This window comes from Triturus cristatus, chromosome 4_1 (assembly GCF_964204655.1).
Source record: "Triturus cristatus chromosome 4_1, aTriCri1.1, whole genome shotgun sequence".
Classification (NCBI taxonomy): Eukaryota; Metazoa; Chordata; class Amphibia; order Caudata; family Salamandridae; genus Triturus; species Triturus cristatus.
Genome location: NC_140585.1, coordinates 560561734 through 560589500, shown reverse-complemented (window position 1 = coordinate 560589500; position 27767 = coordinate 560561734). Strand labels below are relative to the sequence as shown.

General features: G+C 42.7%; 1 protein-coding gene across 1 annotated transcript in view; it reads right to left on the bottom strand.

Moving 5' to 3' along the window:
• Positions 1-27767, bottom strand: part of CD36 (CD36 molecule (CD36 blood group)) — a 468975-nt gene that overhangs the window by 130927 nt on the left and 310281 nt on the right. The window contains exon 7 of the mRNA XM_085652881.1: positions 20284-20353. Coding sequence (XP_085509007.1) covers positions 20284-20353 — 70 coding nt within the window. The remainder of the gene's footprint in view (positions 1-20283; positions 20354-27767) is intronic.

Below are 27767 nucleotides of genomic sequence, written 5' to 3'. Positions count from 1 at the left end.
ATTAACGCCAAGGGCGCTTAGCTTTAATTTCTTTAACGCCAGCTATTGCTGGATAATATCGCCTGGTTATCGCGTTATTAACAACGCTAACCACCTAGGCGATAAAAAATCCTGCGACAGCGGCATTTTGGGAGGTTATCGCTGGTAATGCAGTGACAAAACTACAAGGATAGGGATCCTTGTTGATAGCCCATGGTGGATTTAGCCATGTAATCTACCTCCCATTGGATTACATGGCTAAATCTGAAAATTAGCAGACGTAAAAAAGCAGCGTCATCCGTGGTTAGCGCTGCTTTTTTTTGTCTCTAACAGGGTTAGCGTGAAGCTTGATAATAGGAGAAATGTCGCTTAGCGACATTTCTCCTATTATTTTGCTCTGGAACGCCCACTATGCATTTCATTAGAGATGCAAAGGGTAGCGTAGTGAAAAAGGGTGCTAACATGCGATTTTGCATTCTCCCCTTCTTTGGCTTTTAAAGCCAAAAAAGCGGAGATAAAGCCCTTGTGAATATGCCACTAAGCATTTGGGCTATATTAGTGGCAAATGCTTTTTTTAGTTACAGCTTTAGCTTGTTTTAGCGAAAAAAGATGAATGCCAATATTTGCTTACCTACTGGTTTTGGTAAAGGCTTTCTTTTCTAGATGGCCACAGTAGATACTCAATCATCTGTGGCAGCCATCTTTGAATGATCTTCCTTATGTTTACCACCATGCAGTACACACTTTCAGAAAATCCATTGAAAGATGGGCGATGCGGCCCATATCTAGCACAATATTTGAGTGCATTTGCTGTGGACGTGCTCAGGCATGTGCATGGACAGCCAACTTGGAATGTTTCGGTTGATAATGATTTTAAGGTGGCTGCCACGCAAGACCATGGTGAGCGGCACTCAGAGCACAAGGGGAATGATGGGGCAATAGGCTTTAATACAGAATGGCTCTAGAAGAGAGAACAGGGCACAGGGAGAGATAGAACAGAGAATAAATAGTCCCTCAAATACACTGGAAGGACCAATGTAAGTAGTGGAAGGAAGAATGGCGTCCAATCAAAAAGCACTGAGACGGGGGGCGTGGCTTGGCGCCCGAGTGAATGGCGGCGCCCGGGTGAAGCTCCGCAGTCCGCAGGGAAGACTCGGCGCTCTGAGGCCAGCTGCCGCTCTGTTGGGGACACATATGGTTTTATGGGACATGCTCTGAGACCCCCGCGGACTTCTAATGCGGCAATTGGATGCTAATTTCACCAAAGTGAGTTCTCTAGCATCTCCGTTTCTAGCGCGGCTGCCATTTTGAATTTCACACGCGAACACGCGTCTCCTCACAACGATGTTGAAATGTTGCTTTTGCTCACCAATGCTACTTCGTCCATTGCCAGTGCACCAACAATGCTAACTGGCTGTTTTTTGCGAGGGAACTGTGGTGTTTCAGTGCTGTATTTTTTTATTTTGGACAATGTCTAAGCCTCTTCACCCCCATGTGTGCAGCAATAATTATGGGTGCACATTCATTTCTTCACAGCATGTCCTCAGGATACAGTACTCTCCTACTTTAGCAACATTGCTCTCCACTATTTTCAGCATATTTATCAAGGGGGATTGCTATTGGCAAGCTCAATGTGATCACTTTCTGTGGTGTCTCGTTTAATTAATTGTTTTAGCTTAAACACTGGTGGTGCAAGCCGCAGTACACCCTTTTTGGAGCTCTCATTTGCTCTTTGGCTTGTGTACTTTTATTTCTGTCATAATAGTGCTTTGAAGATGGCATGGAGTGTGACTGAAAACGATTGTCTTGACTAAGAGAGTCTCACATGCTCTACTTCGACGGTGCTCTCTTACTCTCAGCACATTGTTCGTTGTGCTTGGTTCCTAGTACACTAGCACTGGCTCGGAGTACGCTAACTGTGCTTTATGGGCAGAACAAAGATACCCCATCCTTCTTTTTCTAAACCAAAACATATTTTTATAAAGAATTCGAAGATTTTCTCTGGATTTTCTTAATGGGAAGACTCTCTAGCTTCATCTTCTCAAAGTTTAGATACAACAATGGAGCCCTCGTCTACAGCTTCAGGAAAATCCAACACTAAACGCTTAAAAAAGGATCCTCCATCGCCACCTAAATCAGCATCACCAGTGTCAATGGAGCTATTATAGGAGGAAATTAGAGCTCTTCGTCCATTCATGGAAGAGACTAATTGTTGTAATCTGTACAGGAAGACACTGGTAGCCATGTTGTAGGTTTCAAAGCCTTCTTTATTAGTTCCAGTTCCAGATCACTTCAGACAAGGTTCAGCCACGTACCAGCTTCATCATTAGCCTATCTTAGGCCCTAGTTACAGCCTCTATGTCAGCCCATGTAACAGCCGTGCACCCAGGCATTCCATTCATCACAGTCACACCAACATTCCGTTACCATCTCTCACTCTGGCTGAGCAGCTAGGAAGACCTAGGCTAATTACAATTAAGTAAAACTCAGGATATAACACTAATACTAAACTACAAGTCTTAACGGACAACTGGTCTCAACTTGAAGCAAGAGTCTCGTCAGTTGAACAAAATGTTTCCTCCTTTAAAGAAACTTGTGTTACTGTCTCTCATCTTCATTCTCAAGTTTCTACACTTCAGAAACAAGTCGAGGACTTGAAAAACTGCAGCAGACAGAACAATCTACGCATTTATGGCCTGGGAGAAGGACTTGAAGGGACAGGCTCTCTTACTTTTTTCAAATCATTCCTCCCTAAGTTGCTCCATATGCCAGAGGGAACGGTACTCAACATTCAAAGAGCGCATCGGCTAGGTCGTCTTCCAGCACACGCTTCGTCCTCACCAAGGCCCAGCGGAGTCATCTTAGACTTCCTAGAATACATGGATTTGTTGAAGGTTCTTTCAGCGCTCAGAGCTTCTCCCAAAATCACATGGTCAGACTCTTCCTTGTATTTTGCACAAGACTATGCTAAAGCTACCGCTAACCGATGCAAGGCTTTTTTGAATATGCAAGCTGACTTGCGCTCAATAAGAGCCAGATATGGACTTTTTCATCCTTGCCTCCTTAAAGTCACACACAATAATAGAACAACCACATATGAGGATCCTTTGCGTTTACAAAACTTAATCAATTCGTGCTAACTGAATCTCATGGATTCCTCTGGTCTTGCCTCCTCTTTTAATGTTTGACATGGTTTTTCACTGAAATGCTGATTGAGTTCTCGTTTTCCCCACTTTACTGTTTGGCAGTTTAAATGTTGTTTTTCCCTGTTATCGGCATACTTGAGGTTGCTTTCCCTATGTCTTACTTTTTGAGATTTTTGTTTATTATGGTTCCTAAATATTACTGTTAATGTTCGTTCTCACAGATTATTCTAATGTTTGTTCTGCTTTGTTGCCACAGATTCCCTACCCCTGTTTTATGATGTCTTCCCGGTCCTCCGCTTCGCTGACCCCTGGATGTATCATCCATTCCATGTGGTTCCACCCCCTCCCCGTTTCCACCTGGTTTCTCCTTATGTAGGTATGTTATCCTCCTATATTCCCATCCTTTTTGTGTTCTTAATCTTCTTGTTTCTCTCCATTCTATATATTCTTTTTACTCTCCTTTCGAGTGTTGTTAGGTCTTTTTCTTTTTGTGTATCTTATCCTGTTATTTTTCCTGATCCATTCAACCTTTATTTCGAGGTGGTTACTTTTCAGCTTTTAGTGTTATTTATTCTTCTTATCTCACAATCACTTTCTTATCTCTTCCCTCTGAATCACAGCTCCAGCTATACATCCTTCTGTTTTTCGGCTCTTCCTCCTAGAATCGGTTAGCTCCTTTCTCTCTCTCTTGCACTTCGGTCCTGGTAACCATATGTATGATCTGTATTCCCTTTTATGTCTTCTCTGACTCTTTCATTGAATTGATTTGTTGTTATTCATTTACCTTGTTTATTTTTACTCTTGATCCATTATGCCGTTGAGATTAGTATCATGGAATGTTAGAGGGCTGAATTCCCCCATAAAAAGACAAAGAGTTCTGACCCATTTAGCTAAATTGAATGCAGATATTGTATTCTTGCAGGAGACTCACCTAATGGAAAATGAGTCATCAAAACTAAAAAGAGGTTGGGTGGGGGAAATATTTTATCCCAACGGTGATGGTAAATGCAATGGAGTCATGATGCTTTGTCGTAAATCGCTTAATTGCAAATTTATATCAAAAGAATCTGATGTAGGGGCCGATGGCTTTAAGTTAAATTGATGTTGAAGGATTTTCCAGTCTCCTTTCTCAATGTTTACGCTCCTACTGGCGGTGATTCTTCTTTTTGGTTTTCAATTGCCCAGCAGATTACCCTTTGCATGGAAGATAATTTTATCCTAGCAGGGGACTGCAATCAGATTTTTGATCCCATTATAGATCGAAGTTCTAAAGTTCCATTCATTCCTAACAAACCACACAAATCTTTTGTCCATGCTATCACACAGCACAAACTTTTGGACGCTTGGAGGTTGTGTAACCCCACCACCAGAGAGTATACTTGTTATTCCCCTGTGAACCACTCTCAAACACGTATTGATTACTTTTTTGTTTCCCACAATATTTCACAAGCACTTTTGAATGCAGAAATAGGACCTATATTGTTATTTGATCATGCCCCTGTTTCAATTGTTTTGGATATTTTACCTAAAGTTAATGGTTCCAGAAGATGGAGATTTAATAATTCCCTTCTTTTGGATCCAGCATTCTCTTCCTCATTTTTTGCCTTTTTTGATGAATACTTTTCCATAAACGACACTAACTCTTTACCTTTCTCAACTATTTGGGATGCCTTTCAGGCCACAGCGAGAGATTTTATTATTAGTTATGTGGCCAAAAAGCGTAACATTGCTCGCAAGCGCTCGAGATCCCTACTTCACGATATTAAGAGACTGGAGCATTCTTTTTATACATCCAATTCAAAAGATGTTCTTGATGCCCTTATAAAAGAAAAACTACAATTCAATAAGGAATCAACTGACAGTGCCTCATTTTACCTCCTGAAATCTAGCGCAAAATATTATGGTGGGAAAAATAAGGCAGGTACAATTTTAGCCAATTATTTGAAAACCAAACACAACAAACTGAATATCGATTTTATTTTTGATGATAACTCTATCTTAAAATTTAATGACACGGAAATTTGGAATGAATTTGCACTTTTTTACAAATCATTATACACTTCTGAAATGAATCCCACCAGCCATATGCTCTCACAGACATAAAACAACCAGAACTCTTGGCTGCACTCCAACACTTAAAAAAAGATAAGGCACCTGGACCAGATGGATTCACTGTCGAATTTTATCTCCACTTCTCTAAATTATTATTGCCTAAATTACACCTTCTGATTAATTCCTTTCACTCTTTGGGGGAATCGGCGGGCCCTTTCTCAGAAGCTCATATATGTCTAATTCCTAAAGAAGGCAAAGATTTGAAATATTGTAAAAATTACAGACCCATCTCACTGGTCAATATAGATGACAACCTTTTTTCTAAAGCACTAGCCTTACGTTTAGACCCTATTTTACCAAATATATTAGTCAAGGAGCAATCCGGTTTTGTGAAAGGACGAGTCATTAATGACAATACAAGACTGTTTTTTAATATTTTATCTAAAGCTCCGCTTTAAAACACTCTCTTAGCTATAGCGCTTGACGCGGAGAAAGCATTTGATCGAGTTGAATGGCAATATTTATTTTACACTCTCCAATTGTTTGGCTTTGGTCCTAAGTTTACAGCCCTAATCTCACTTTTATATTCTAATCAATGAGCTGCGGTTTGTGCCAATGGTCTCATCTTACCTTTTTTTGGCCTTAGTAGAGGTGTGCGTCAAGGCTGCCCCCTAACTCCTTTTCTTTTTATTTTAGCCCTTGAACCCTTTCTCTCAAAGATTCGTCAAAATACACAAATACACGTTTTTAAGACCCCTAATACCAATGTCAAACTAGCAGCATACGCTGATGATATTTTGCTTTTTATTTCAAACCCTAGTGAATCAATTCCTGCCTTTCTAAAGGAAGTTCAATCCTTTTCACTGATTTTAGGGTATAAACTGAATAGCGATAAGTGTGAAATCTTACCTCTGGCTAAATTCACTTTTAAAGCTGATTAAAGCTGATTTCGCCCCAACGAATTTTACTTGGAAGTCCTCTCATATCAAGTACCTAGGTTTAAATTTCACGCCCACAATCAAAGACACAGTTACTTTATGTTTGAATAATTGTATTAAAAATCTTTCAGAACTTACTACTAAATGGCACCCCCGGTACCTTTCCTGGTGGGGCCGTTTAGACACTATAAAAATGATGCTCTCCCCTATGGTTTTATATACCATTTCCAATATTCCAGTCCTCATTCCTCCAAAATTATTCAAATCAATTAATTTAGCTCTGTCTTCCTTTTTATGGAACAATAAGAAATCACGTATGTCTATTTTCAAGTTAATACGTCCTAAAGCTAAGGGAGGGGTTAATTTTCCTAACTTTCCTGTCTATCAAAAAGCTTTCTTATTACGACAGGCCTCATATTGGTTGCTTGGTTGCCTACAGCAGATTGTCCCCTATGGGCAACTGTTGAAAATTCGTTTTTGTCCCCTTTTTCATTTCAAGAATATCTCTCTTTTTCCTGTAAACCCCAAACATTATCTACTCCCCTATTTAAATTTACTTACAAACTTCTTTCCCCTTTATTCCCTTTAATTCCTGACACTCTAGAGTCCTTTTTAGCCTCCACCATTTGGCACGATAACATTTTATTAATAAACAATAAACCTTTTTATTGGAAGTCATGGAGGCAACATGGTTTGATCTGGGTCCACCAATTATTTTCAAATAGTGAATTTGTTTCTTTTCATTCGCTTCGACAGTCTTATAATTTGCATGCCGCTCTGCTTTCTAAATACCATATTCTCCGTCGCACGGTGCTTGACGTTTACACTAAACTTGCTAGTGATTCTAACAATTCTCATACTACTGATGTGCCTACTGACTTGTCCACTCTTTTACGTACTAAACCTAAAGCCTCTACTTTATACACTCTTCTTCAATCCAAAGGTCTACCAAGACAAAAATCCAAGACTGAAATCGCTTGAGAGAGAGATTTTAATGTAGTATGGTCCTTACCAATGTGGAATAAAATTTGGACTAAGATACGTAAAACCTCCAGAACAGCTAGTTTAACACAAACACTGTTTTACACCTACAATAGGCTTTTGTTATCTCCTCACACCTTAAATAAAAGATTCACCACTGTACAAGATACCTGTTGGTCTTGCGCATCTCCTGATGCTGATTTGTTTCATATGCTTTTTTCGTGTTCACTTTTTCAGCAGATAACGAGAAACTGGAAAGACTTCACGAACATTTCTTACAAAGCTTGGTGGTATGATGTATGCCATTATAACAGACTGGATACATTCCTCCTGTTTCCTTTACAAATGGCTACGAAGCGAATTCAGTTATGGTTACCTGTCACAACATTTTTTGATAAATGTGCATTGCAACATTCTTTACCAATCCCATCTCAGCAGGAAGTACTTAAACCCCCACGACTTTTCTTGATGTTCTTCTAGTTTTTATCTACATATGCACTGTGTTATTCCTGATTTTCTTTTTGTTGTGTTTTTTACGTTTTATTCTCACTCATATATTTATGCTGGAGTATATATGTGATATATTGTTTTAGGATCAATAATATGTATTGTATATTGCCACCTTTTTACCTTTAATAAACTTTTCTTCTGAACTTAAAAAAAAAAAAAAGCACTGAGACCAAAATGCTCTTTGGATATGAAAAGCACAAGACTGGGAAGGAAAAGCATCGAATCAGGATCAGGTAAGTGCGAAAGATCTTAAGTAAGGGGGTGCCAAAAACTCACTCTATAGTCTTGGTTACATTTTGAATGGTAAATCAGAATGTGGTAAAATTGGAACTGGTTTTACTGTTACTAGCTGTAAAAATTGTTTGTGGGCCTGGAAAATAGCTCAATTCGGAGAACTTTCTCCTGTAGTGACTATTTCAATGTGTGCAATTTTATCAAACGCAGTTTTACTGAATGCGATTTTCCAGCCCATTAAACTCCATTAGAAAAAGTGCATGGACCGGCACAGGTAAGAGAAGTGGGGCTGGGTGGGGGGAGAGTCGAGAGACGACGGGATAGGTCAAATTAAATAAAAAATAAAATAAACCACTTACATTGCGCTCGCTGCATCCGGGCGAGCACAAGGTAAGTGATTTAATTATTTTTTTTATTTAATTTTACCTATCCTGTCATCTGTAGATTCGCCCGCACCCGATCCTACCACTCACCGATCTTACCTGTGCCGGCCGCCACTGATGGGCACAAACACTGCTTCAACAGGAAATGACATAACTGAAAAAGTGCCAATCCAGTAGCACAGCTCCTGATCGTGTCAGAAAATACAAATTCAGTGGGTCTGAATTGAAGTCTTCGGTAGGGGTGGTGGTAAACAAAGAGGCCTGGCTGATGGGACATTTGTTGCACAAATAAGTGCGAATACTAGAGGCAAGATCTGAAGCAAGCTACTGCAAAATTAAATGCAGTCTTAAAACACCCAAGAACTGTTGAAGACTGCAAGAAACACAGCCAAGATTTAAAAACACCACGGGGCATATTATCAAGAAACGGCGTTAAAATTATCACCACTTTAGCGGCGGAAAACTGTCGCTAAAGCGGCGATAATGGGCTTGATAATATGCCCTTGAGACTTCCAATAGAAGCCCATGTTCTGGTGTCAACATGGGCTTCTATTGGAATTCTCACAGGCATATTATCAAGCCCATTATCGCCACTTTAGGGGCAGTTTTCTGCCGCTAAAGTGGCGATAATTTTAACACGGTTTCTTGATAATATGCCCCTGTGTTCGAGTCCTGCTCTCTAAACACAAACGAGAGAGCATTGTCACCGGAGGAGTACCAGCTTCACAACTGAAGATCACAGCATGGGAGGAGCACAGCTGCTCAATTATCATCTTTGCCAGTGTGGGAGGCACTGAGGGTGGAGGAGCAGAGCAGTCAGGTAAGTGTATTATTCACATACACTATACTTATGTCAATCTTAGATTAAGTAATAGGTTAGGATTATCCACTAATTACATACATATAAAAGGTGGGATACATTTTCTTTGCAGTGTACAGTTGTTTGAGTTTTCAAAATGTCTAGTTAATTAGAGGAAATAGATTTAAATTAAATGTGTGAAAGCAGAAACCTCCAGTGAAGCAATGCTTGATAACTATTCATTTCTTCCAATATTTCAATTTCTTACTTTGATAACTATTAATTTTTTCCGATATTTCATTTTTTAACCCCTGGCACATGTTTTGCTCATCACGAGCTCTTTGAAGTAGCAGAGCAGGTTCTGAGTGCAGAACTTGTTTGAGGCAAACATTTGAAGACCAGTGCCTTCTAAATTGCTCATCAAACAGTAAGTTACTGAAAGGGTCATCCCCGTCTGGTCAATTGCCCCGGAAACATTTTATACAAAACTCGAGTGTTAACATACATTAGAACATTGGAATGTTGGGAGCTTCATTGTAGACAATGGAGTTCTCCCTGCTTCTACGGGCCGGTAAAGGCCCGCAGAGCAACATTCCAATGTCTTACAAAGGCCTCTCGGAGCTCGAGGGGATTTAACCCCTTCGCTGCCAGGCCTTTTCCCCTCCTGTGCCACGCCCTTTTTTGGCTATTTGGGGTAGTGTGAGCTGAGGCCCCTGTAACTTTTTGACCACATAAGGTATCCACGCCAAATTTGCGTCCTTTTCTTCCAACATCATGGGGATTCTGAAGGTACTCAGGGTTTGTGGATTCCCCTGGAGGGGTCACAGAAATGAGCCAAAATACAGCAAAATTTAGGTTTTTTGGGGGAAGATGGGAAAAACGGGCTGCAAATGAAAGCATCTGTGTTTTTTCCTGCAAATGTTATCAAAAAAGGGTTTGTGGGGATGAAATCACCATTTTCCCAGCTTTTAGGGGATACCAGACTTTTGTCAGAAACCCAAAAGTTTTTACACAGTTTTGGCATTTTTCTGGGACATAGCCTATTTTTGCTAATTTTTGTGCTTTCAACCTCCTTTCAGTTAATGGTAGAAATGGGTACAAAAGCAATAATGGATCCTGGAAAGCTATACATTTTAGAGAATTAGACAAAATTCTGAATTCAGCAAGGGGTCATTTGTGTAGATCCATCAAGGTTTCTTTATAGAAACTAACAGTTAAATATAGGATAAATTGAAAATTTGTTGAAAAAAAGCGCCTTTTGTGTCAACGTTTTCACCTATAACTTCTTCTAATTTTGACAGCTCTTTCAAAGCAATATACAGTTACATCCGCTGGACATTACTGGTTGTGGGGATATATAGGACTTGTAGGTTCACCAAGAACCCGACGAACCCAGAGCCAAAAACTGAGCAGCAACTTACAATGGTTTTTTATTATGTACCGGGTATATAGTAATTATTCTGTAAAAATGTGTACATGGAAAAATCGGTATGAAAGACACCTATATATTTCTGAAATGGGAACAAAATATAGAGTTTAGAAACAGAAGATATTTGCACATTTCCGAAATTGGAATACTCATACTAGCATGAGAATTATCAGTCATTTTTCAGAATGACTTCTATTTTACACAATGTCTTTCATTTGGAAGGCAGAAAAGCATCGAAAGTCAATAGGTAATAACAGTTCCTTTACAAATCTGAATTACCCTAAGTCTCCCGATAAAAATGGTACCTCACTTGTGGGGGTAGGCATAGTGCCCACCACAGGAAATGGCTCAAAACCCAACGTGAACACACCACATTTTCACATTGCAAAATTACCCTTTTTTAGCAAAGTGCCTAGCTGTAGTTTTGTAGTTTTTGCCTAGCTGTAGTCGCGGGTACTTTGGCCTCCCATACGAGTGAGGCACCGTTTTTATCAGGAGACCCGGGGGAACGCTGGGTGGTAGGAAATTTGTGTCAGCCCGGTGATGCCACAACTTTCCCACACAAAAATGTGTGAAAAAGGTGATTTTTTCAGCTAAATTTGAGGTTTGCAGGGCATTCTGGGTAAGGAAACGTTGGGGGATCCACGCAAGCCATACCTCCCTGGAATCCCCCGGGTGTCTAGTTTTCAGAAATGTGTGGGTTTGGTATGTTCCCCTAGGTGGCCGCTGAGCACCGGGCCAAAAACCCAGGTGAACCCCCTTGCAAAACCAGGTCGTTTTGAGGTAGGCAATTTTCATGTCGCCTCAATACGTTTTGGGCCCTTGCCTGTCGCGGGTACTTGGGCCTCCCACACGAGTGAGGCACTGTTTTTATCGGGAGACCCGGGGGAACGCTGGGTGGTAGGAAATTTGTGTCAGCCCGGTGATGCCACAACTTTCCCACACAAAAATGTGTGAAAAAGGTGAATTTTTCAGCTAAATTTGAGGTTTGCAGGGCATTCGGGGTAAGGAAACATTGGGGGATCCACGCAAGCCATACCTCCCTGGAATCCCCCGGGTGTCTAGTTTTCAGAAATGTGTGGGTTTGGTAGGTTGCCCTAGGTGGCTGCCGAGCACCGGGCCAAAAACCCAGGTGACCCCCCTTGCAAAACCAGGTCTTTTTGAGGTAGGCAATTTTCATGTCGCCTCAATACGTTTTGGGCCCTTGCCTGTCGCGGGTACTTGAGCCTCCCACACAAGTGAGGCACCGTTTTTATCAGGAGACCCGGGGGAACGCTGGGTGATAGGAAATTTGTGTCAGTCCGGTGATGCCACAACTTTCCCACAAAAAAATGTGTGAAAAAGGTGATCTTTTCAGCTAAATTTGAGGTTTGCAGGGCATTCTGGGTAAGGAAACGTTGGGAGATCCACACAAGCCATACCTCCCTGGAATCCCCCGGGTGTCTAGTTTTCAGAAATGTGTGGGTTTGGTAGGTTTCCCTAGATGGCCGCCAAGCCCGGGGCCAAAAACTCATGGGACCCCGTTTGCAAAACCAGGTTGTTTTGTGATAGGTAATTTTGATGTCTCCTCAATAGGTTTTGGGCCCTTGCCTGACGCGGGCACTAGGCCTACCCACGCAAGTGAGGTACCATTTTTCTCTGAAGACTTTGGGGAACGCAGGGTGGGTGGAATTTTGTGGACCCACGCAGATTCCAGAACTTTCCACCACAGAAATGTGAGGAAAATGTGTTATTTTGGACACAATTTTAGGTTTGCAATGGATTCTGGGTAACAGAACCTGGTGAGAGCCAGTGAAGTCACCCCATCCAGGATTCCCCTCGGTGTCTAGATTTAAAAAATGTACATGTTTGCTAGGTTTGCCTACGTGCCAACTGCGCTAGGGCCCAAAATCCACAGGTATGCACATTGCTAAAAAAAATTCGGAGCCCAGTGGGCTTTCTGCCGCCCTGGGGGGAATCGGGGAAGGGGGTTTCATCCTGATATGCCTCTAGAGGGGCAGAAAGACTGTGGCTATTTTTTGTGGGGGTGGGGGCATTGGTATTACCATTTTGGGCAGCCCCACCCCCACGCATAAAAAAAGCCTGCGTACTCGCTGGCGCCTAGTGAGCTTTCTGCCCCCCCAGGGGGCAGATCAGGGGCCACTGCCACCATCTGCCCTCCGGGGGGGGGCAGAAAGACTGGAATTTCTCTGGGGGTGGGGTGGGGTATTGTCATGCCCATTTTGGGGAGCCCTTACCCCAACACTAATAAAACAAAACAATCCAGGGTTTCTAGTGGGAATTCTGCGCCCCCAGGGGGGCCAGATTGGGGGCTACAGCTCCCATATGCCTCCTGGGGTGCAGAAAGACTGTAATTTTTGTGGGGGGAGGGTGGGGGCATTGGTGTGCCCGTTTCGGGCAGCCCACACCCTGAAAATAAAAGCGCAAAAAAAATCCCTGGTGTTTAGTGGGCTTTCTGCCCCCCCCGAAGGGGCAGATTAGGGGCCAATGCCCCATCTGCCCCCCGGGGGGCAGAAAGACTGTGATAATTGGGGGGTGGGGGCATGGGCCTGCCCGTTTTGGGCAGCCCCCACCCCTATTTTATTTTTTTCAATTCCCTGGTGTCTAGTGGTCTTTTTGCCCCCCCCGGGGGGGCAGATTGGGGGCCAATGCCCCATCTGCCCCCCAGGGGGTGCAGAAAGGCTGTAATGGTGGAGGGTGGGTGGGGGCATTGGCGTGCCCGTTTCGGGCAGCCCCCACCCAAAAAAAAAGATGAACAGAAATCCCTGGTGTATAGTGGCCTTCCTGCCCCCGAAGGGGCAGATTAGGGGCCAATGCCCCATCTGCACCCCGGGGGGGCAGAAAGACTGTGATGATTGGGGGGTGGGGTTGGGGTATGGGCCTGCCCGTTTTGGGCAGCCCCCACCCCTATTTTTATTTTTTTTCTAATTCCCTGGTGTCTAGTGGTCTTTTTGCCCCCCCCCGGGGGGGAAGATTGGGGGCTACTGCCCCCCAGGGGTGGCAAAAAGACTATATGAAGCCAAAATTATTTGGGGGGAGCAAAGGCCCCTGCCCAAGAGGCCGCTCCCCCCTCCCTGGTGTCTAGTGGGTAGATCCCTGCTTGGGGATCGCCCTCCTGTGGCGATCCCCAAGCAGGGATCCACTGGGGAGATTCTCCCCTTTCCAACGATACCTCTCCCATCTTTCTACGTGCTCAGGGGGCTGAGATAGCCCCCTGAGCACGTACAAAGTGAAACTGAAATGAGCCTCTTGGCTCATTTCAGTTTCATTTTCAGTGTAATGACGTCGGTACGACATGCGCGCTGATCGTCATTACACTGAAAGCAGTGGGGGGGGGCCTCGGGAGCTGGGGAAGCTCTTCCCCAGCTCCCGAGGCTATTTTGGTTAAAAGGGAATCCCTCTGGTGCCCGCACCAGAGGGATTCCCCGGGGAATGCCTCATGACGAGCTGGACTCGTCATGGGCACTGCACGACTGTGCTCCATGACGAGTCCAGCTCGTCATGGGCACAGAAGGGGTTAAGTCCCCTCCAGCTTCGAGAGGCCTTTGTTTTATTTGTTAGAACTTTCTGCCCTCTAGTGGCAGAATATTCTAACAGCCTTATAGCCCTTCCTAGCAGGGCTATCCCGGCTATTAAAAGTTCCGGCCCCTTGTTAAAGTTCCTCGACTTCGGTTCGGGCCTTTAACGCGGGAGCGGTCCTTTAATAGCCGGTATAGCCCGCAACGGCGGGCTATAAGGCTATAATAATAACGATGAGATGTCTTTCTATGACCTATTGCACAAACCCTTCCTTAAATCCCCATCTGTGACCCATCTCTTTCTCAAGTTTGTCTCGGCGCTTACATGCCTGATCTTCTGCTAGGTTTTATTCTGTTTCACCCAGGATCCCTGTATGGCACTAGGTCGTCCTGCTGTTGGGCTGGTAATTTTGCAGAGCTGTGACATATTTACCATTTTGTCTGGGCACTGGTCATACTATTTGCCATTTTGTCTGGGCACCCTGGGATTGGAAGTTGCCTTGGTGCTGGGAGACTGGTTGGGGTTGAATGCTTCTGCATTCGCATCTGGAATGGCAAGGCTGATGCCTAGTTTACAACTGGGTCTATGGGCTTTTTCTTGTGGTCACACGTCTATATGAACGGGTGTATAAGGTACCCTGCCTTAGCCTTTTGCATCGCTGGAGTCTTGTGCCTATCCAATAGTTGTAATTATGCTATGCTGTCAAGCATTAAAGAGATTCCTTTGGCACAGGTGTTGAACTAAAACTGCTCATTTCGTGATACTCTTTTTGTGTAAGTATTTTTCAAAAAGGTAATAAAGAAATATTGCAGGGCTAATGGCAATAGGTCAAATCATAACATTTCGGAAGGGTCTTTGAGAAGACGTCCATTCATTTAGGAGTATCTGTATTAAATACAATTGAAAAAGAAAGGGTTGCGCGAGATATATGTTGTGTAGATTACATTTAATTTCGGCAACATTACATAATCCCTTCTAAAAAGATTAAGACACAATGTCTCACAGCTTTAAATCAGTCTATGATTTTCACCGCATATTGCCATACCTTACACATTTGATAAAATTATAATCTGGGACCACCATTGAGAAATCCTTTGTACATTAACAAAAATGATAATCTGACCCTTTGCGGCATGCATCAGAGCAGATGGTGAGGTTATGGGAGATCACGATCGACCAAGTTGAGGACAAGATCTCTCTCTCTCTGCTGATGACGTTTTACTACCTCTAACAGCCCCCAGCACATCCATCCTCAGGGTCCAACAACTAATTACAGAGTTTGAGAGAGTGGCTGGATACAAGGTCAGCCAACCTCTCAGAGTCTCAAATTCGAACTTAACACTCCCATCACAGATAACCAATGAACTGGCACCTCTGCCTCCCATTACAAGGGGTACAACATCAATCACCTAGCAAGCAACTCATATAGTACAGAATCCCAAACACCTGCATAAAGCAAATCCCCCCACCACATGTGCTGCACAGGGGCTTTCAGTGTCAGCCCCCACTGTATCCTTCCCCGCTGGGCAGATTAGAAGCAATTAAAATGAATATCCTACTTAGGGTGCTCAATCTGTTTCAGGCCCTGCTCATTCTAATCTGGAAGGACTTAATTATTGCCCTTAAACACTTAATCATGAAATTAATTTGGCAAAAAGATGAGCACAAGACTTTCATATAAACATTAATAACACCTAAGGCAGCCAGAGGCCTTCTCCTCCCTGATTTTACACTACTACTACAGGGCAGCTGAACTGGCAAACACTGGCCGTATATGTAGATAGCAGTGGTGGTGGGGTGCTATATCTGAGACTACTTTGGAAACGGAAACATGATAGATCAAGCAACACATACCTTAGCCCATCTATGAAAACCACTCTCACAGCGTGTAACACAATTATTGTGATATCACAATAAGTCACCTTTGGATCTCCCACACACCCATAAACTACAATATGGCCTTCACACCTACGCTCAAACCTGGCCTCTTCTCTCATCAGGAAACATCTACCATGTTTAAGGACTCAGAGATCTTACCATTTGAAGCTTCTAAGATTAAATTATATCTAGATGAGACCGAGCGCTTTCATTGCTTGCAACTGTGCCACTGGGTGCTCCAGCCTCAAAATAAGAAAGCCACCATTAGAGATCTCACATTGATTGAGAAACGTATTCAGGAAGCTGAAACTCAAAAGGCCGCATAATCTTTCTGTACAGTATTTTAATGGAACCAGTGTCACCACCCATCTTCATATACAGGTCTTTCTGGAGAACCAGCTTGGGTATGACCTTCTCAGATAATCACTGGATAGCGCATTGGCAAGATACACACATTTATTCTCACTCTAGGGCAGGAAGAGAATAACATTACTAGGGTATATTTGACTGGTACTTGTATCTAGCCATACTTGCATGATTTATCCACATAATAAGTCATTCTGTAATGAAATGCTAGCACATGAGAGCACTGTTTGGATATCCCACCCCCACACAATACTTCATTCTCTATTAGGCCTCCGCTCTTTTAGATTTAAATATCAAACCTTCTTCATCAACTCATCACAGGGAATTCCTGGGAGCTGCTGAAACCAAGTTGGCAGCATAAGAGGCTGGAAACTCCCCCTATTTCTCTATGGTTTCTCAGACTTTTGATCACGCTGGCAATGGAAAGATAGACATATGTGATGCAGGACAACTGTAAAAAGAGAAACTATTTTGAGTCCCCTGGTCAATTGTCTCTCAAGGAGTGTTCCCTTAGTGTCATGTCCCACATGCTTACAAGACCTGAGCCTCCTTCGTAACTGGTACGACGACACCACTGATTATGCATGCTGTTGATATGTGTGCAGTGTAGTTATTGATGGTCATAGAAACTGTTGAATTAAGGGATAGGCAATGGATAATTATACATGCTCTTTTATTAGGTCAATCGAGTCTGACATTTTTGGGGGATGGGTTTCTCATATGGTGTTTCAATTGGGAACAATTGTTGATGAGCATGTCTTTAGCAACAGGAATGACCATCCTAGAATTTGAAGCACTTTTACAAAAAATCAATCATCTGACACACACTTTCTGAATGTACAGTGAGGTCTCAGGCTCACAAGAGCCAAACCAGTGGCAGACACAAGGCAGCTCTCCACTCTGCTTAAAATACAGCCTGCTGATATGCAGAAGGTAACAAATGCATTGTTTAACCAGTAGATAGGGAATATGTTTGGCCACACTCATTTTACCAGTGTAGTTTTAATAGAACTCAATGTTCCCTCATTTTACCTGAGGATAAGAGGGTCGTTGGAAGGCCATGTCAGGATGCAGAGAAGAAATACATTTTGAGATGTACACTCATTCAGTGGCGGCTCCTCCGTTAAGGCGGAGGAGCATCTCCCCACTGCTAGGAGCAGCAAAGAAAGGAAAAGATAATAACAGAAAGGTATTATCATTTTATTGTTTCCTCCTGCTGCTGCAGTGCGTGAGGGGGAACGCGGAGCTGCAGGGGAGGAGTGGTAGAACACTCCTATGTGCAATGACTGTTTTGTCGGCCCTCTTGGGCCGCCCAAAACAGTCATGTGTACTGCCCTGTTCTCCATGCGAGCTGTATTACAGCCTGCATGGAGAACATGCCCACCCCGCCCAGCCCCTAGCTGAGCGTTGTGTTACTGCGCTCAGACCAATCACAGCGCTGCATTGCAGAGTTCTGTTTGGCTTAGGGGTGGGAGCCTGGCTGCCTGATTCCTGTTCTGGCCTGGAGTCAGACACAGGCGAGCAGGAGAGAAGACTCAGGACCCGGCAGTAAGGCAAGTGTTTTTGTTTTTTTGTTAAAGCAGCCCGTGCCCTCCTGTCTTCCCCCACGCCCAGCCCCCACCCGCTAGCCAAGCCTGCCACCTCTGTGTACACTGGGTCACATGGAATTTTGACAGGGAAGTTAGTCCAAATGCTAATTACAGTTTTCACAAACTTCACAGCAGACGGTTTTCTGGAAGATGAGTCTTCATGGTCCCAATAACAAACAACTTCACTGGCATCAGACCAAAAAGCAGCCTTTCTTTCTTCCCTTGATTCCCACGCGACCTACTCCTTTCATATCTCTCACCAGGAAGCAGAGTGCTTTGCAGTAAGATGGTTTAGGTGTTATGTTACTTTTAAAAGAGGGGTGTGGAAAGCAATGTGGGTTAGCCGAAACGTGTTTCTTGTGCAAGTTGTGCTTGCAGAGAGAAGCCTAGGATTTGTGCTTTGCTGCAATAAATAGCTGCACCAAAGAGATTAGAGACATTGCAGATATTTTCTGTAAGATATCAAACTATGGATATATCCTTAATATTATTTTTTTAGAATATGCAATGAGTACCTTACTCCAAGACTCCAGACTAGGGTTCTCAATTTCCCAGATTCATATCTGGATTGATGAATATCACAGTTGGGAAAGTTAGCCACTTGACGTGCCACCAGATGTAGTCAAATAATCAGCGTCTTGTTTGCCTGTTTTGCTCTGTGTATTCACAAGTGTCTACAACTCCTCGACTTGTGGCTTCTAGGCATAGAATCCATGAGATAGAAAAACAAACTGGGAGTAGATAAAATGTGTGCGTGTGACACCAACAATTCACTTCCTTGACTCCTGGTGCTATGTGCTCCAGATCCCGTACTTCCTTTAAAGATGCACACCTCTTGATGCTGCCTAAATGTTGTGGTGTTAAACGTAATTAGAATGTGACCACTGGCGAGATGCCTCTGCCTGAGTCCATCCATCGTGCATCCTCTAATTATTGGTCATTATAATCTATCCGAGCTCTGCCATGTGCGTTAACATTCATTGCTAAGTGCATCATCTAATCTGTTTAAAGCTTATCTGTATTGAGGGGTGCGTGGCTGGAACACGTCAAGTCCCTAAATATATCTGTTGATTTCTACCCACTTTCTTTTGTCAGTAGAAGCATCACTCAAATTAGTTTTTATTGAGTAACAATAAAGTCAATAATAAACACATTAAATAGATATATTATCCTCTGAAAGCAATGCCATTCTGTATACCTTCTAAACAATTACATTCAAAGGTACTTAATTAAAATAGGTAACACAGGCAATATTGTACAACAGACATAACAATGAGGCTACCTACTATTTTAAATTCCAATAAAAACTGCTATGAAGTACACTTTTTTCACAGACTTGAAAAACCTTCAACTTTATAATAAGATCAAATGGAATCGAATGTATTTGGCAACTCATTTATGCCAGGAACTTGTAACACCAGAGATAAGAACCATTTTCATTTAAATATTTCTGTTTTGAAATTTACTTATGAATATTCAAGCTTCTGCATAGAAAAGTGAATGATTCTAAAGGTACTTCTGCGGTAACATGTCTCCCAGTTCAGGCACATTCTGTAAGCCTGGTGAATATTCTAGTTCTTTATGAGAACATTGTGATCTTCACAGATAGGTGTTGTGAGAAGAAGGTGTAATGATATGCGGGTTAATGCGCTAATGAGATACTTGTCTAAGGTACTATCTATGACTTCCTGGATAGATATTAACCAGACTTGAGCCAAACAAAATGCTGCATTTTGGTAGTGTACAGCTGTCTGGTTTACAGAAGGCAATATTTTGCTCTACATTCCTTTTATGTTCACCACTTACAATACAACCATCTTCTTCTGGCTCCTTCTCCTAGCACTCATCTTTGAGTGCACAGCTCAAATCTCTTGTCTGTTCCAGTTTCCATATTGTTGTAGCTGAGGGCTTGCTTCATTATGATTTTTTTTCTGATGTGATTGGGGAATTGCTCACAAAGTCGCCCTATCATTACACAACAATTCCACTAACAAAAAACCACACCTCTTGGCGTTGTCTGTGTTTGTTACAAAATTCTATTCAGTTTGTGATTATTACTAAAGAGTAATTGCTTGCTTAGGCACTGATGTTGCTGTTATAGGGGTTTTGCTTGAATTTGCCACCTGGTTTTTGATCTTCTTTTGAGTCTCTAGTGAGTTTAGCTCTTGAGTTCACCTCTAAGATTATTAGGGTCACTTTGGTGTATTAGGCTTTTATGCCACTGGCAAAAACTGGGGGAATATTAGAAACAAAGGACTTTCCACATGTGTTTTGCACAAGATGCAATCTGTTTTGCCTGTGTTTGCACAGCACTAGGGTTTGACGTCTGGCCTGAAGTGAAGTAAAGTAAACACAAGACACTATTTTCCTTGTCCTCACAGTCTTGACAAAATCTATCGTTCACATGTTGATCAGGTAATATTACATGAACTCCTGGTATTTTAAATTTTATATCAAATGTTTTTATACGTATACTATACCTGCAGATATCTGGCGAAAAGAAATACAGAGGCTTTTTGTTGTCAACGAAAGGAGGAAATGATGCTGCGTCTATATCATATAAAAGAAATTAAAAGAAACAACAAATCACGCAACTAGATTACCAGAGGATTCGCAATTCAATGTTAGATACATGGAACATACTTTTGCAAATGTGTTTTTGAGATAACGTTATATTATTTAGCTGCCTCTAAATTGTGCATATATGTGTAACTGATTAAACTGACTATTTTCTCCAAATTATGTTTGAAAAACTGCTGCAGGTGATGCTGATATATTAGTGCAATGTATTATGTTTGCCAAATACAAGGAGAGCTGATCCACAAAAGAGAATCCAGATGTAAGCATGGCTTATGCCTGGATAAAGTAGCAACTTATGCACACATAGTTTTCACCTGTTTAATAAAGCTTTAAATAGGCCTAACATGCTTTCAATTCATGAGTGTGCATATAACTGACTAATAAGAATAGTAAGCAAGTTTATACTCCAACTCAGTTTCCATCAATAAGCAATACTGGGGGTCAGAGGAGTATTCATTGAATCCCCATGGCAAGGTGGTTAACATGCCCTCAGTGTTAAATCAGAGGCTATTCAAAAGCAAAGGTAAATGCATTTCAACCCTTTTCGACCAGTTGCAGAAACACTTGACTTGTACCCAGGTTCATGTGATGGAAACTGTAACAGATTACGATTTTTCACCGAGGAAGTGTAGGCAATAAAGATATTGTATTAATATTGTATTATTAAATATTAAAATTGAAAAATCAAAATGAATAGACACGATTAGGAAATACTAGAGTAAGGCAGATTTTTTGTTAAGACCATTCACTTATGCTTGGTAAAGGAATGCATACATTATGTTCTGGCACATCTGAAATATTTGTGTATTAAGCTAACAGATGTAAACTAACATCAGCCATAGCAGTAGATTAAGCATTTATATCTATGTAGTCATCTGGCACACTCACAAGAATTATAAATCACAATCGTATAACAAAAATTGGGGTCTCCAATCTTGGTCTCAACAAGTTGTTTATTGTAGTCAATCCTAAAATCTCTTTTTCTAATATTTGAATCTCCATTTGTAATTTATTTACCTTCCATTCTGCGTTTTCTATTAGTATCCCCATTAATTTCATAGAACCTAAAGTACGTTCCTGCTCCCAGCTGCTGAGCAGATCATCATCAAGGATGGGGATTATCTTTGACCTAAGTCCACTCTGAACCCTATTCAGTTTAACGAATTGTTTCAAAGTGGCCCTGTCCCACCATTTGGAGGTCATATTCTTTTCAAGTTTCTCTAACCGAATGAACTTAGCCTTAAGTCCCTCTTTCCTTTGGGAATTACCACTACTAACTGCCTGACCCACTGTAGCTCCCATAGTTTTTAAAGATATCATCTGTCATTTTTTCACAATCCATAGCTATGTAGTCAACAGACTAATTAGTTATCATTTTGTATAGCCCAAGGAGCCGCTTAACCCGCACATGTAAACTGGAAAGAAAGGAGGGGGGAGGGTTATGTAGCGTTCAATTGGGGGTTCCTATATAGTATTGGTGTAATTAAGAAGGTACGTGCACACGATGAATAAATGTTCACCCAACATTCATACATTACTGCCCCAGTCTGAGGTACTATAAACATATATATGTAGTTATCTGGCACACGCCTAAGAATTATAATCACAATTGTATAAAAAAAATAGGGGTCTCCAATCATGATATTCTCCGATCCTGGTCTAAAAAAGTTGCTTATTGTAGTCAGGTCTAAAATCTCTTTTTCTAATATTTGAATCTCCATTTGTAAATGATTTACCTTCCATTCTGCGTTTTCAATTAGTATTCCGATTAATTTCATAGAACCTAAGGTAAGTTCCGGCTCCCAGCTGCTGAGCAGATCATCAAGTTCGTCATATGTGGGGATTATCTGTGACCAAATTCCCCTTGGGACCCTATTCAGTTTGATATACTGTTTCAAAGTCGCCCCGTACTACCATTTGGAGGTCTCATTCTCTTTAATTTTTTCTAACTGCATGAACTTATCCTTAAGTCCCTCTTTCCTTGGGGAATGGCCAGTACTAACTTCCTGTCCCACAGTAGCTTCCATACTCAAGTTTTTAAAGAGATCATCCGCCACTTCTTTCACGATCCATAGCTCTGTAGTCAACAGAATAATGTGTTAATATATCATATAGCCCAAGGAGCCGCTTAACCTGCACATGTAAACTGTAAAGAAGCAGGGGAGAAAAAAGGGCTCTATAGCGCTGAATTGGAGGTTCCTAAATAGAGTTGGTATAATTAAGTAGGTACGGTGCATACGATGAATAAATGTTCACGCAACAATCATAGGTTAGAGCTCCAGTCTGAGGTTCTATAAACATATATATGTAGTAATCTGGCACACGCATACAAATTGTCTATCACATTTGTAGAACAAAAATTGGGGTCTCCGATCATAGTATTCCCCAATCTTGGTCTCAACAAGTTAATTATTGTAGTCAGGTCTAAAATCTCTCTTTCTAATATTTGAATCTCCATTTGAAATTTATTTACCTTCCGTTCTGCGTTTTCTATTAGTATCCCCATTAATTTCAGAGAACCTAAGGTAAGTTCCTGCTCTCAGCTGCTGAGCAGATCATCATCAAAGTTGTCATATGTCCCATGGTCCCAATGTATTACAGTCCACAGGTGCATTTGTTTCTGAAATTATTCAATATCTCCTGTTCATGATCCTGAACAGTGACTGCTGTAATTCTCTGGTGTATTGCTGGGGCTGCGGCTTCTCTGCAAATTTACTCAGAATTATTGAATTTCCCTATTAATTTGATCCCTAAGTCGAGTGGTGCAATTTGTTTTTGGAAATAAAAAGGTGCCCATTTTGCCATGGGAGTTATCTGCATATGCCTTTGAAATCTTTTACTCATGGATTGAATTTAATGCTGTAGATGCTGCCACTGGCCATTGTCATACATAGACACCAGCAACGGTGCCTCAACAATACCCAGCGTCGCCTGACTTGAAAGTTCCTTTGCTTTACCAAGAACATAAAATTTGGTTTGGGTGCCCTATGCACCATTGAATGTCAGACTAGGTCCCCTAAGTAATGACTGGGCCACCTAGCTTGCACTGGTTGGGTTTACACCATATCCTACTCCAGCAAATTTGCCACCTGCTGATGTAGTAAGATTATTCCCAGTAGCCACAGTATAAGCCTGCACAATATTACACAGGTGAAAGATTTCAGGTGTTTCATTAACAGGATCCTAGATGGGAAGAAAGCTCATTAGGTAAAAATCTTCTTGCCAACCTGACAATGCTTGCTTGATGATGGTGAATTATGTTGCAGGTGATAAACCCCGCACCAAACTCCCCTTGACATCAGCAAGAGAGAAGAGCCCATCAATAATTCAGTAGAAGACTTCAAGCGAAACACAGCTCCAACCATGCCAAGAACCAGGGGCAAAAATATGAAACACATGGCTGATGTACATGACAAAAAAGAGGAAATTAATTTTACGCACGACACGGAGGCCATATTATGCAAATCTCCTTTATTGCCACAGCTCAGCAGCAACAATTGAAGAACATAGAACTTCAATGAACATTCTAAAGAGATATAAAAGTCCTCCATGACCATCCATCTTCCTTCTTTGTTGCTGCTGCTCAGAAAGATAAGTACTACGAGCTTAACATTTTTACATTACCTGCCCTATTTGATTAATTGTTCATTGTTTGATTAATTTATGAATGATTCATTGCTTGTTTAATTTTTGAATGATATATGTTAACCTTACATAATCACTTGTTGCCTATCAGAAGATATTAATAAGCCTATAACTATCTATATTCAAGCTTTGGTTAAGATACTGTGATGCCGTAATGTCTTTCCTAATAGTCCCTACTCTCCCTTTCCCCTTTCATCCTGTTTTACACTGAACCAGATTAGGCTCAATACACACGCTACACGCGTCTTTTAAATATTCCTTGCCAGCTTCAATTACTCGCGCACACACAAACGCGTCCTTTCTCCTGCTTGTCCTCATCCGACATCTTCTACCGCGGCGATCCCTGCCACCGCCTCTCCCTCGCACGGAAATGAGGCAAACAACACAATCTCTCCCAATTCCGGCCCCCTCGACGCGATCGGATGCGCTGAGGAGGGGGGCCGGTCACAATTAAAGGAAAACACCTTAGCAGGCAACCACACACGTTTATTCGTGCGTGGCGGCCATTTTGTCACTTCGGGACAATCCCTATACTTATATCCATTACGCACATTTCCTGAATCGGGACAAGTCAGCTGTTTTTAATCAAACACTACCAGCAACTGAAATAACTGCTTTCTACTGATCAGCTGTCCGCATCAAGCGCCCGCGCAACATGCTCTCCCCACAACGACAGCTATGATCCAGAAAAAGAGCTATCCTGCTCTTCTAGATTCAATACAGATGTGGATGAAGTAGAGTTAAGAGAACGGGGAAGCTCAGAAGAGGCATTCAAGGTCTCTGGATCTAACATGAGAATCATGGACCTACTTGGCGTGGAAATGTTCGATCCTCTACTAAAAAAACACCCCCTGTCACTGGAGTGGACCCCATCTCAACACATTGCGGACTACCTCTCTTTTTGGTTGAGCAAAGAATCCCTAAGGAAGTAAGATCCAGACTCCGGTCTGAATGCCCGCACCCCTCACTACCAAATAAAGTGGCTATGACTCCGGAAATAAATCCAAAAGTAGTAGCTTTCATAGCTAAGAACAGTAAAGACCCCAGGAAAGGCATTGACAAAGGATTAAAATCCTGTCAAGACCGCCTTCTCGACATTATAGGCCCACTCACCAAGATTGTTTAGATGGCCGAATCAGCCTACCTGGGAGATACCCAAATTGACCCTTACAGAACTTAGGGAATGGGTACAAAGGGCAATATGCCTTATAGGCAATGCAAATACCACCATCTCCACAGAGAGAAGAAAAGGGGTACTGCTAAAGATCGACCCTAAACTGATCGCATTAGCCAAAAAGGACAGAGGTCCCAACTCCCAAGGCCTTCTTTTTGGTGAAGACCTTATCAAAGAAATGGCTAAATATGTTGGTGCCTTTAGCTCCATACAAAAGTCACAGAAAGAAATTACAAAAATATTCCAAGATAGAGTTTTTACCAGGGCCGGGAGAATGCGGGGTCATTTCGCCGGCCGTGGATTACCCCTCTCAAGACCCTTCATGGCCCGTGGCGGCAGATTTAACAACAACTACGGCACCCATCAATTCTACCCACAGAGGCAGAGGAACCGTGGACGACCCTTCAGAGGCGAACGAAGACAACACTGTTTCTCATCAGGTAGGAATCTCAAAAGACCTTTCAGATACTCCACCAAGGGTGGGAGGGAGACTACACCAATTCGCTGGGAATTGGAATTTAGTAACACAAGACACTTGGGTATTGAATACAGTGAAGGGTTACAAGATAGACTTCACCGATATCCCCTTCCAAACAAGACGCTCGCGTGAAATTGCTTTCTCATCCAAATACAGAGTTCTAGTCTCTCAAGAGGTAAAAGACTTACTAAAGAAAGGGGAAATTATAGAGGGAACACAAATAGGCTTCCTCAGCGACATCTTCCTGGTAGAGAAGAAAAACAAAGAACAGAGACCTGTCATAAACCTAAAAGATTTAAACCATTGGGTAGTCTACCATCACTTCAAGATGGAGGGAATACACCTTTTAAGAGACATTATAAGGAAAGGGGACTGGCTGACGAAACTGGACTTAAAAGATGCCTATCAGACAATCCCGATCTGGAAACCCCATCAGAAATTTCTACAATTCACATGGGAAGGAAAATTATACCAATTTTGCAGTCTCCCTTTCGGACTATCATCCGCCCCTTGGTGCTTCACCAAGGTACTAAGCCCCGTGACTACTTAGCGCAGGGAAAGGAGGGTGAGGCTAATCATATACCTCGACGACATCCTTATAATGACCTAATCAGAACAGACCGTTTCACTTCACACGGATCTCGCAATACGACTTCTAGAACACCTAGGCTTTGTCATAAACAAGAAAAAATCTTGTACATTCCCAAGCCAAAAAACTCAATTTTTGGGCTTCTTGGTAGATACTGTAAAAACAGAACTGAACTTACCTGCGGAAAAGGTAAGGAAGGTGAGGAAAGAACTAAGAAAGACGCTCGCCAAAAATACCTTTCCCCTAAGAGTACTAGCAAGAGTCTTGGGCTTTCTATCCTTAGCAATTCAAGCTATCTTTCCAGGACCCCTACACTATCAAGCACTACAGAGGCTAAAAGCCAGGCCTCTAAGATCAACTCAATCATACTCCCAAATGATCTCCCTAGACCAGGAATCAAGGAGCGAACTCCTTTGGTGGTTGAAGAATGCAGAGACATGGAATGGCAGAGCCATTTTTGGGAAGAAACCGGACCTAATAATAGAATCAGACGCAAGTTTGGAAGGATGGGAAGCAACATGTGGGAGCTCCTCAACAGAGGGTCAGTGGACACCTGAAGAAAAGAAGTTGCATATCAACTGCTTAGAATTACTGGCAGGTTAATTTGCAATTCGCTATTTCACACTGAAGTCAGTGAAATGCTGTGTAACCTCAACATCATCTCCTACGCCGACGACACCCACACCGCCAAAACCAACCTCCACGATGGAATGAAGGCCGTCGCCGACTGGATGAGGAACAGCCGACTGAAGCTGAACTCGGACAAGACGGAGGTCCTCATCCTCGGATCCACCCCCTCAGCCTGGGACGACTCCTGGTGGCCGACTGCACTGGGAACATCCACAAAACCCACCGACCACGCACACATCCTAGGGGTCATCCTCGACTCTACCCTCTCCATGACGAAGCAGGTCAACGCCGTCTCCTCCTCCTGCTTCAACACCCTCCACATGCTTCGCAGGAATTTCAAGTGGATCCCCACCGAAACGCGAAGGACGGTCACCCAAGCCCTCGTCAGCAGTAGACTGGACTACGGGAACGCACTCTATGCAGGAGCTCCGGCCAAACTCCTGAAATGGCTCCAACGCATCCAGAACGCCTCTGCACGCCTAATCCTCGACATCCCTCGCCACAGCCACATCACACCCCACCTGAGAGACCTGCACTGGCTCCCTGTCAACAAGAGGATAACCTTCAAACTCCTCACCCATGCACACAAGCACTCCACAACACCGGACCAGAGTACCTCAACAGCCGACTCAGCCTCTACACCCCCACCCGCCAGCTCCGCTCCCCAGACCGCGCCCTCGCCACCGTCCCCCGCATCCGAAGAGTGACAGCCGGTGGCAGATCATTCTCCCACCTCGCCGCCAAGACATGGAACACCCTCCCCATCTGCCTACGGCAGACTGAAGACCTTCTGACCTTCAGGAGACTTCTTAAGACCTGGCTCTTCGAACTGTAGCAACCTTCTCCCCCCCTAGCACCTTGAGACCCT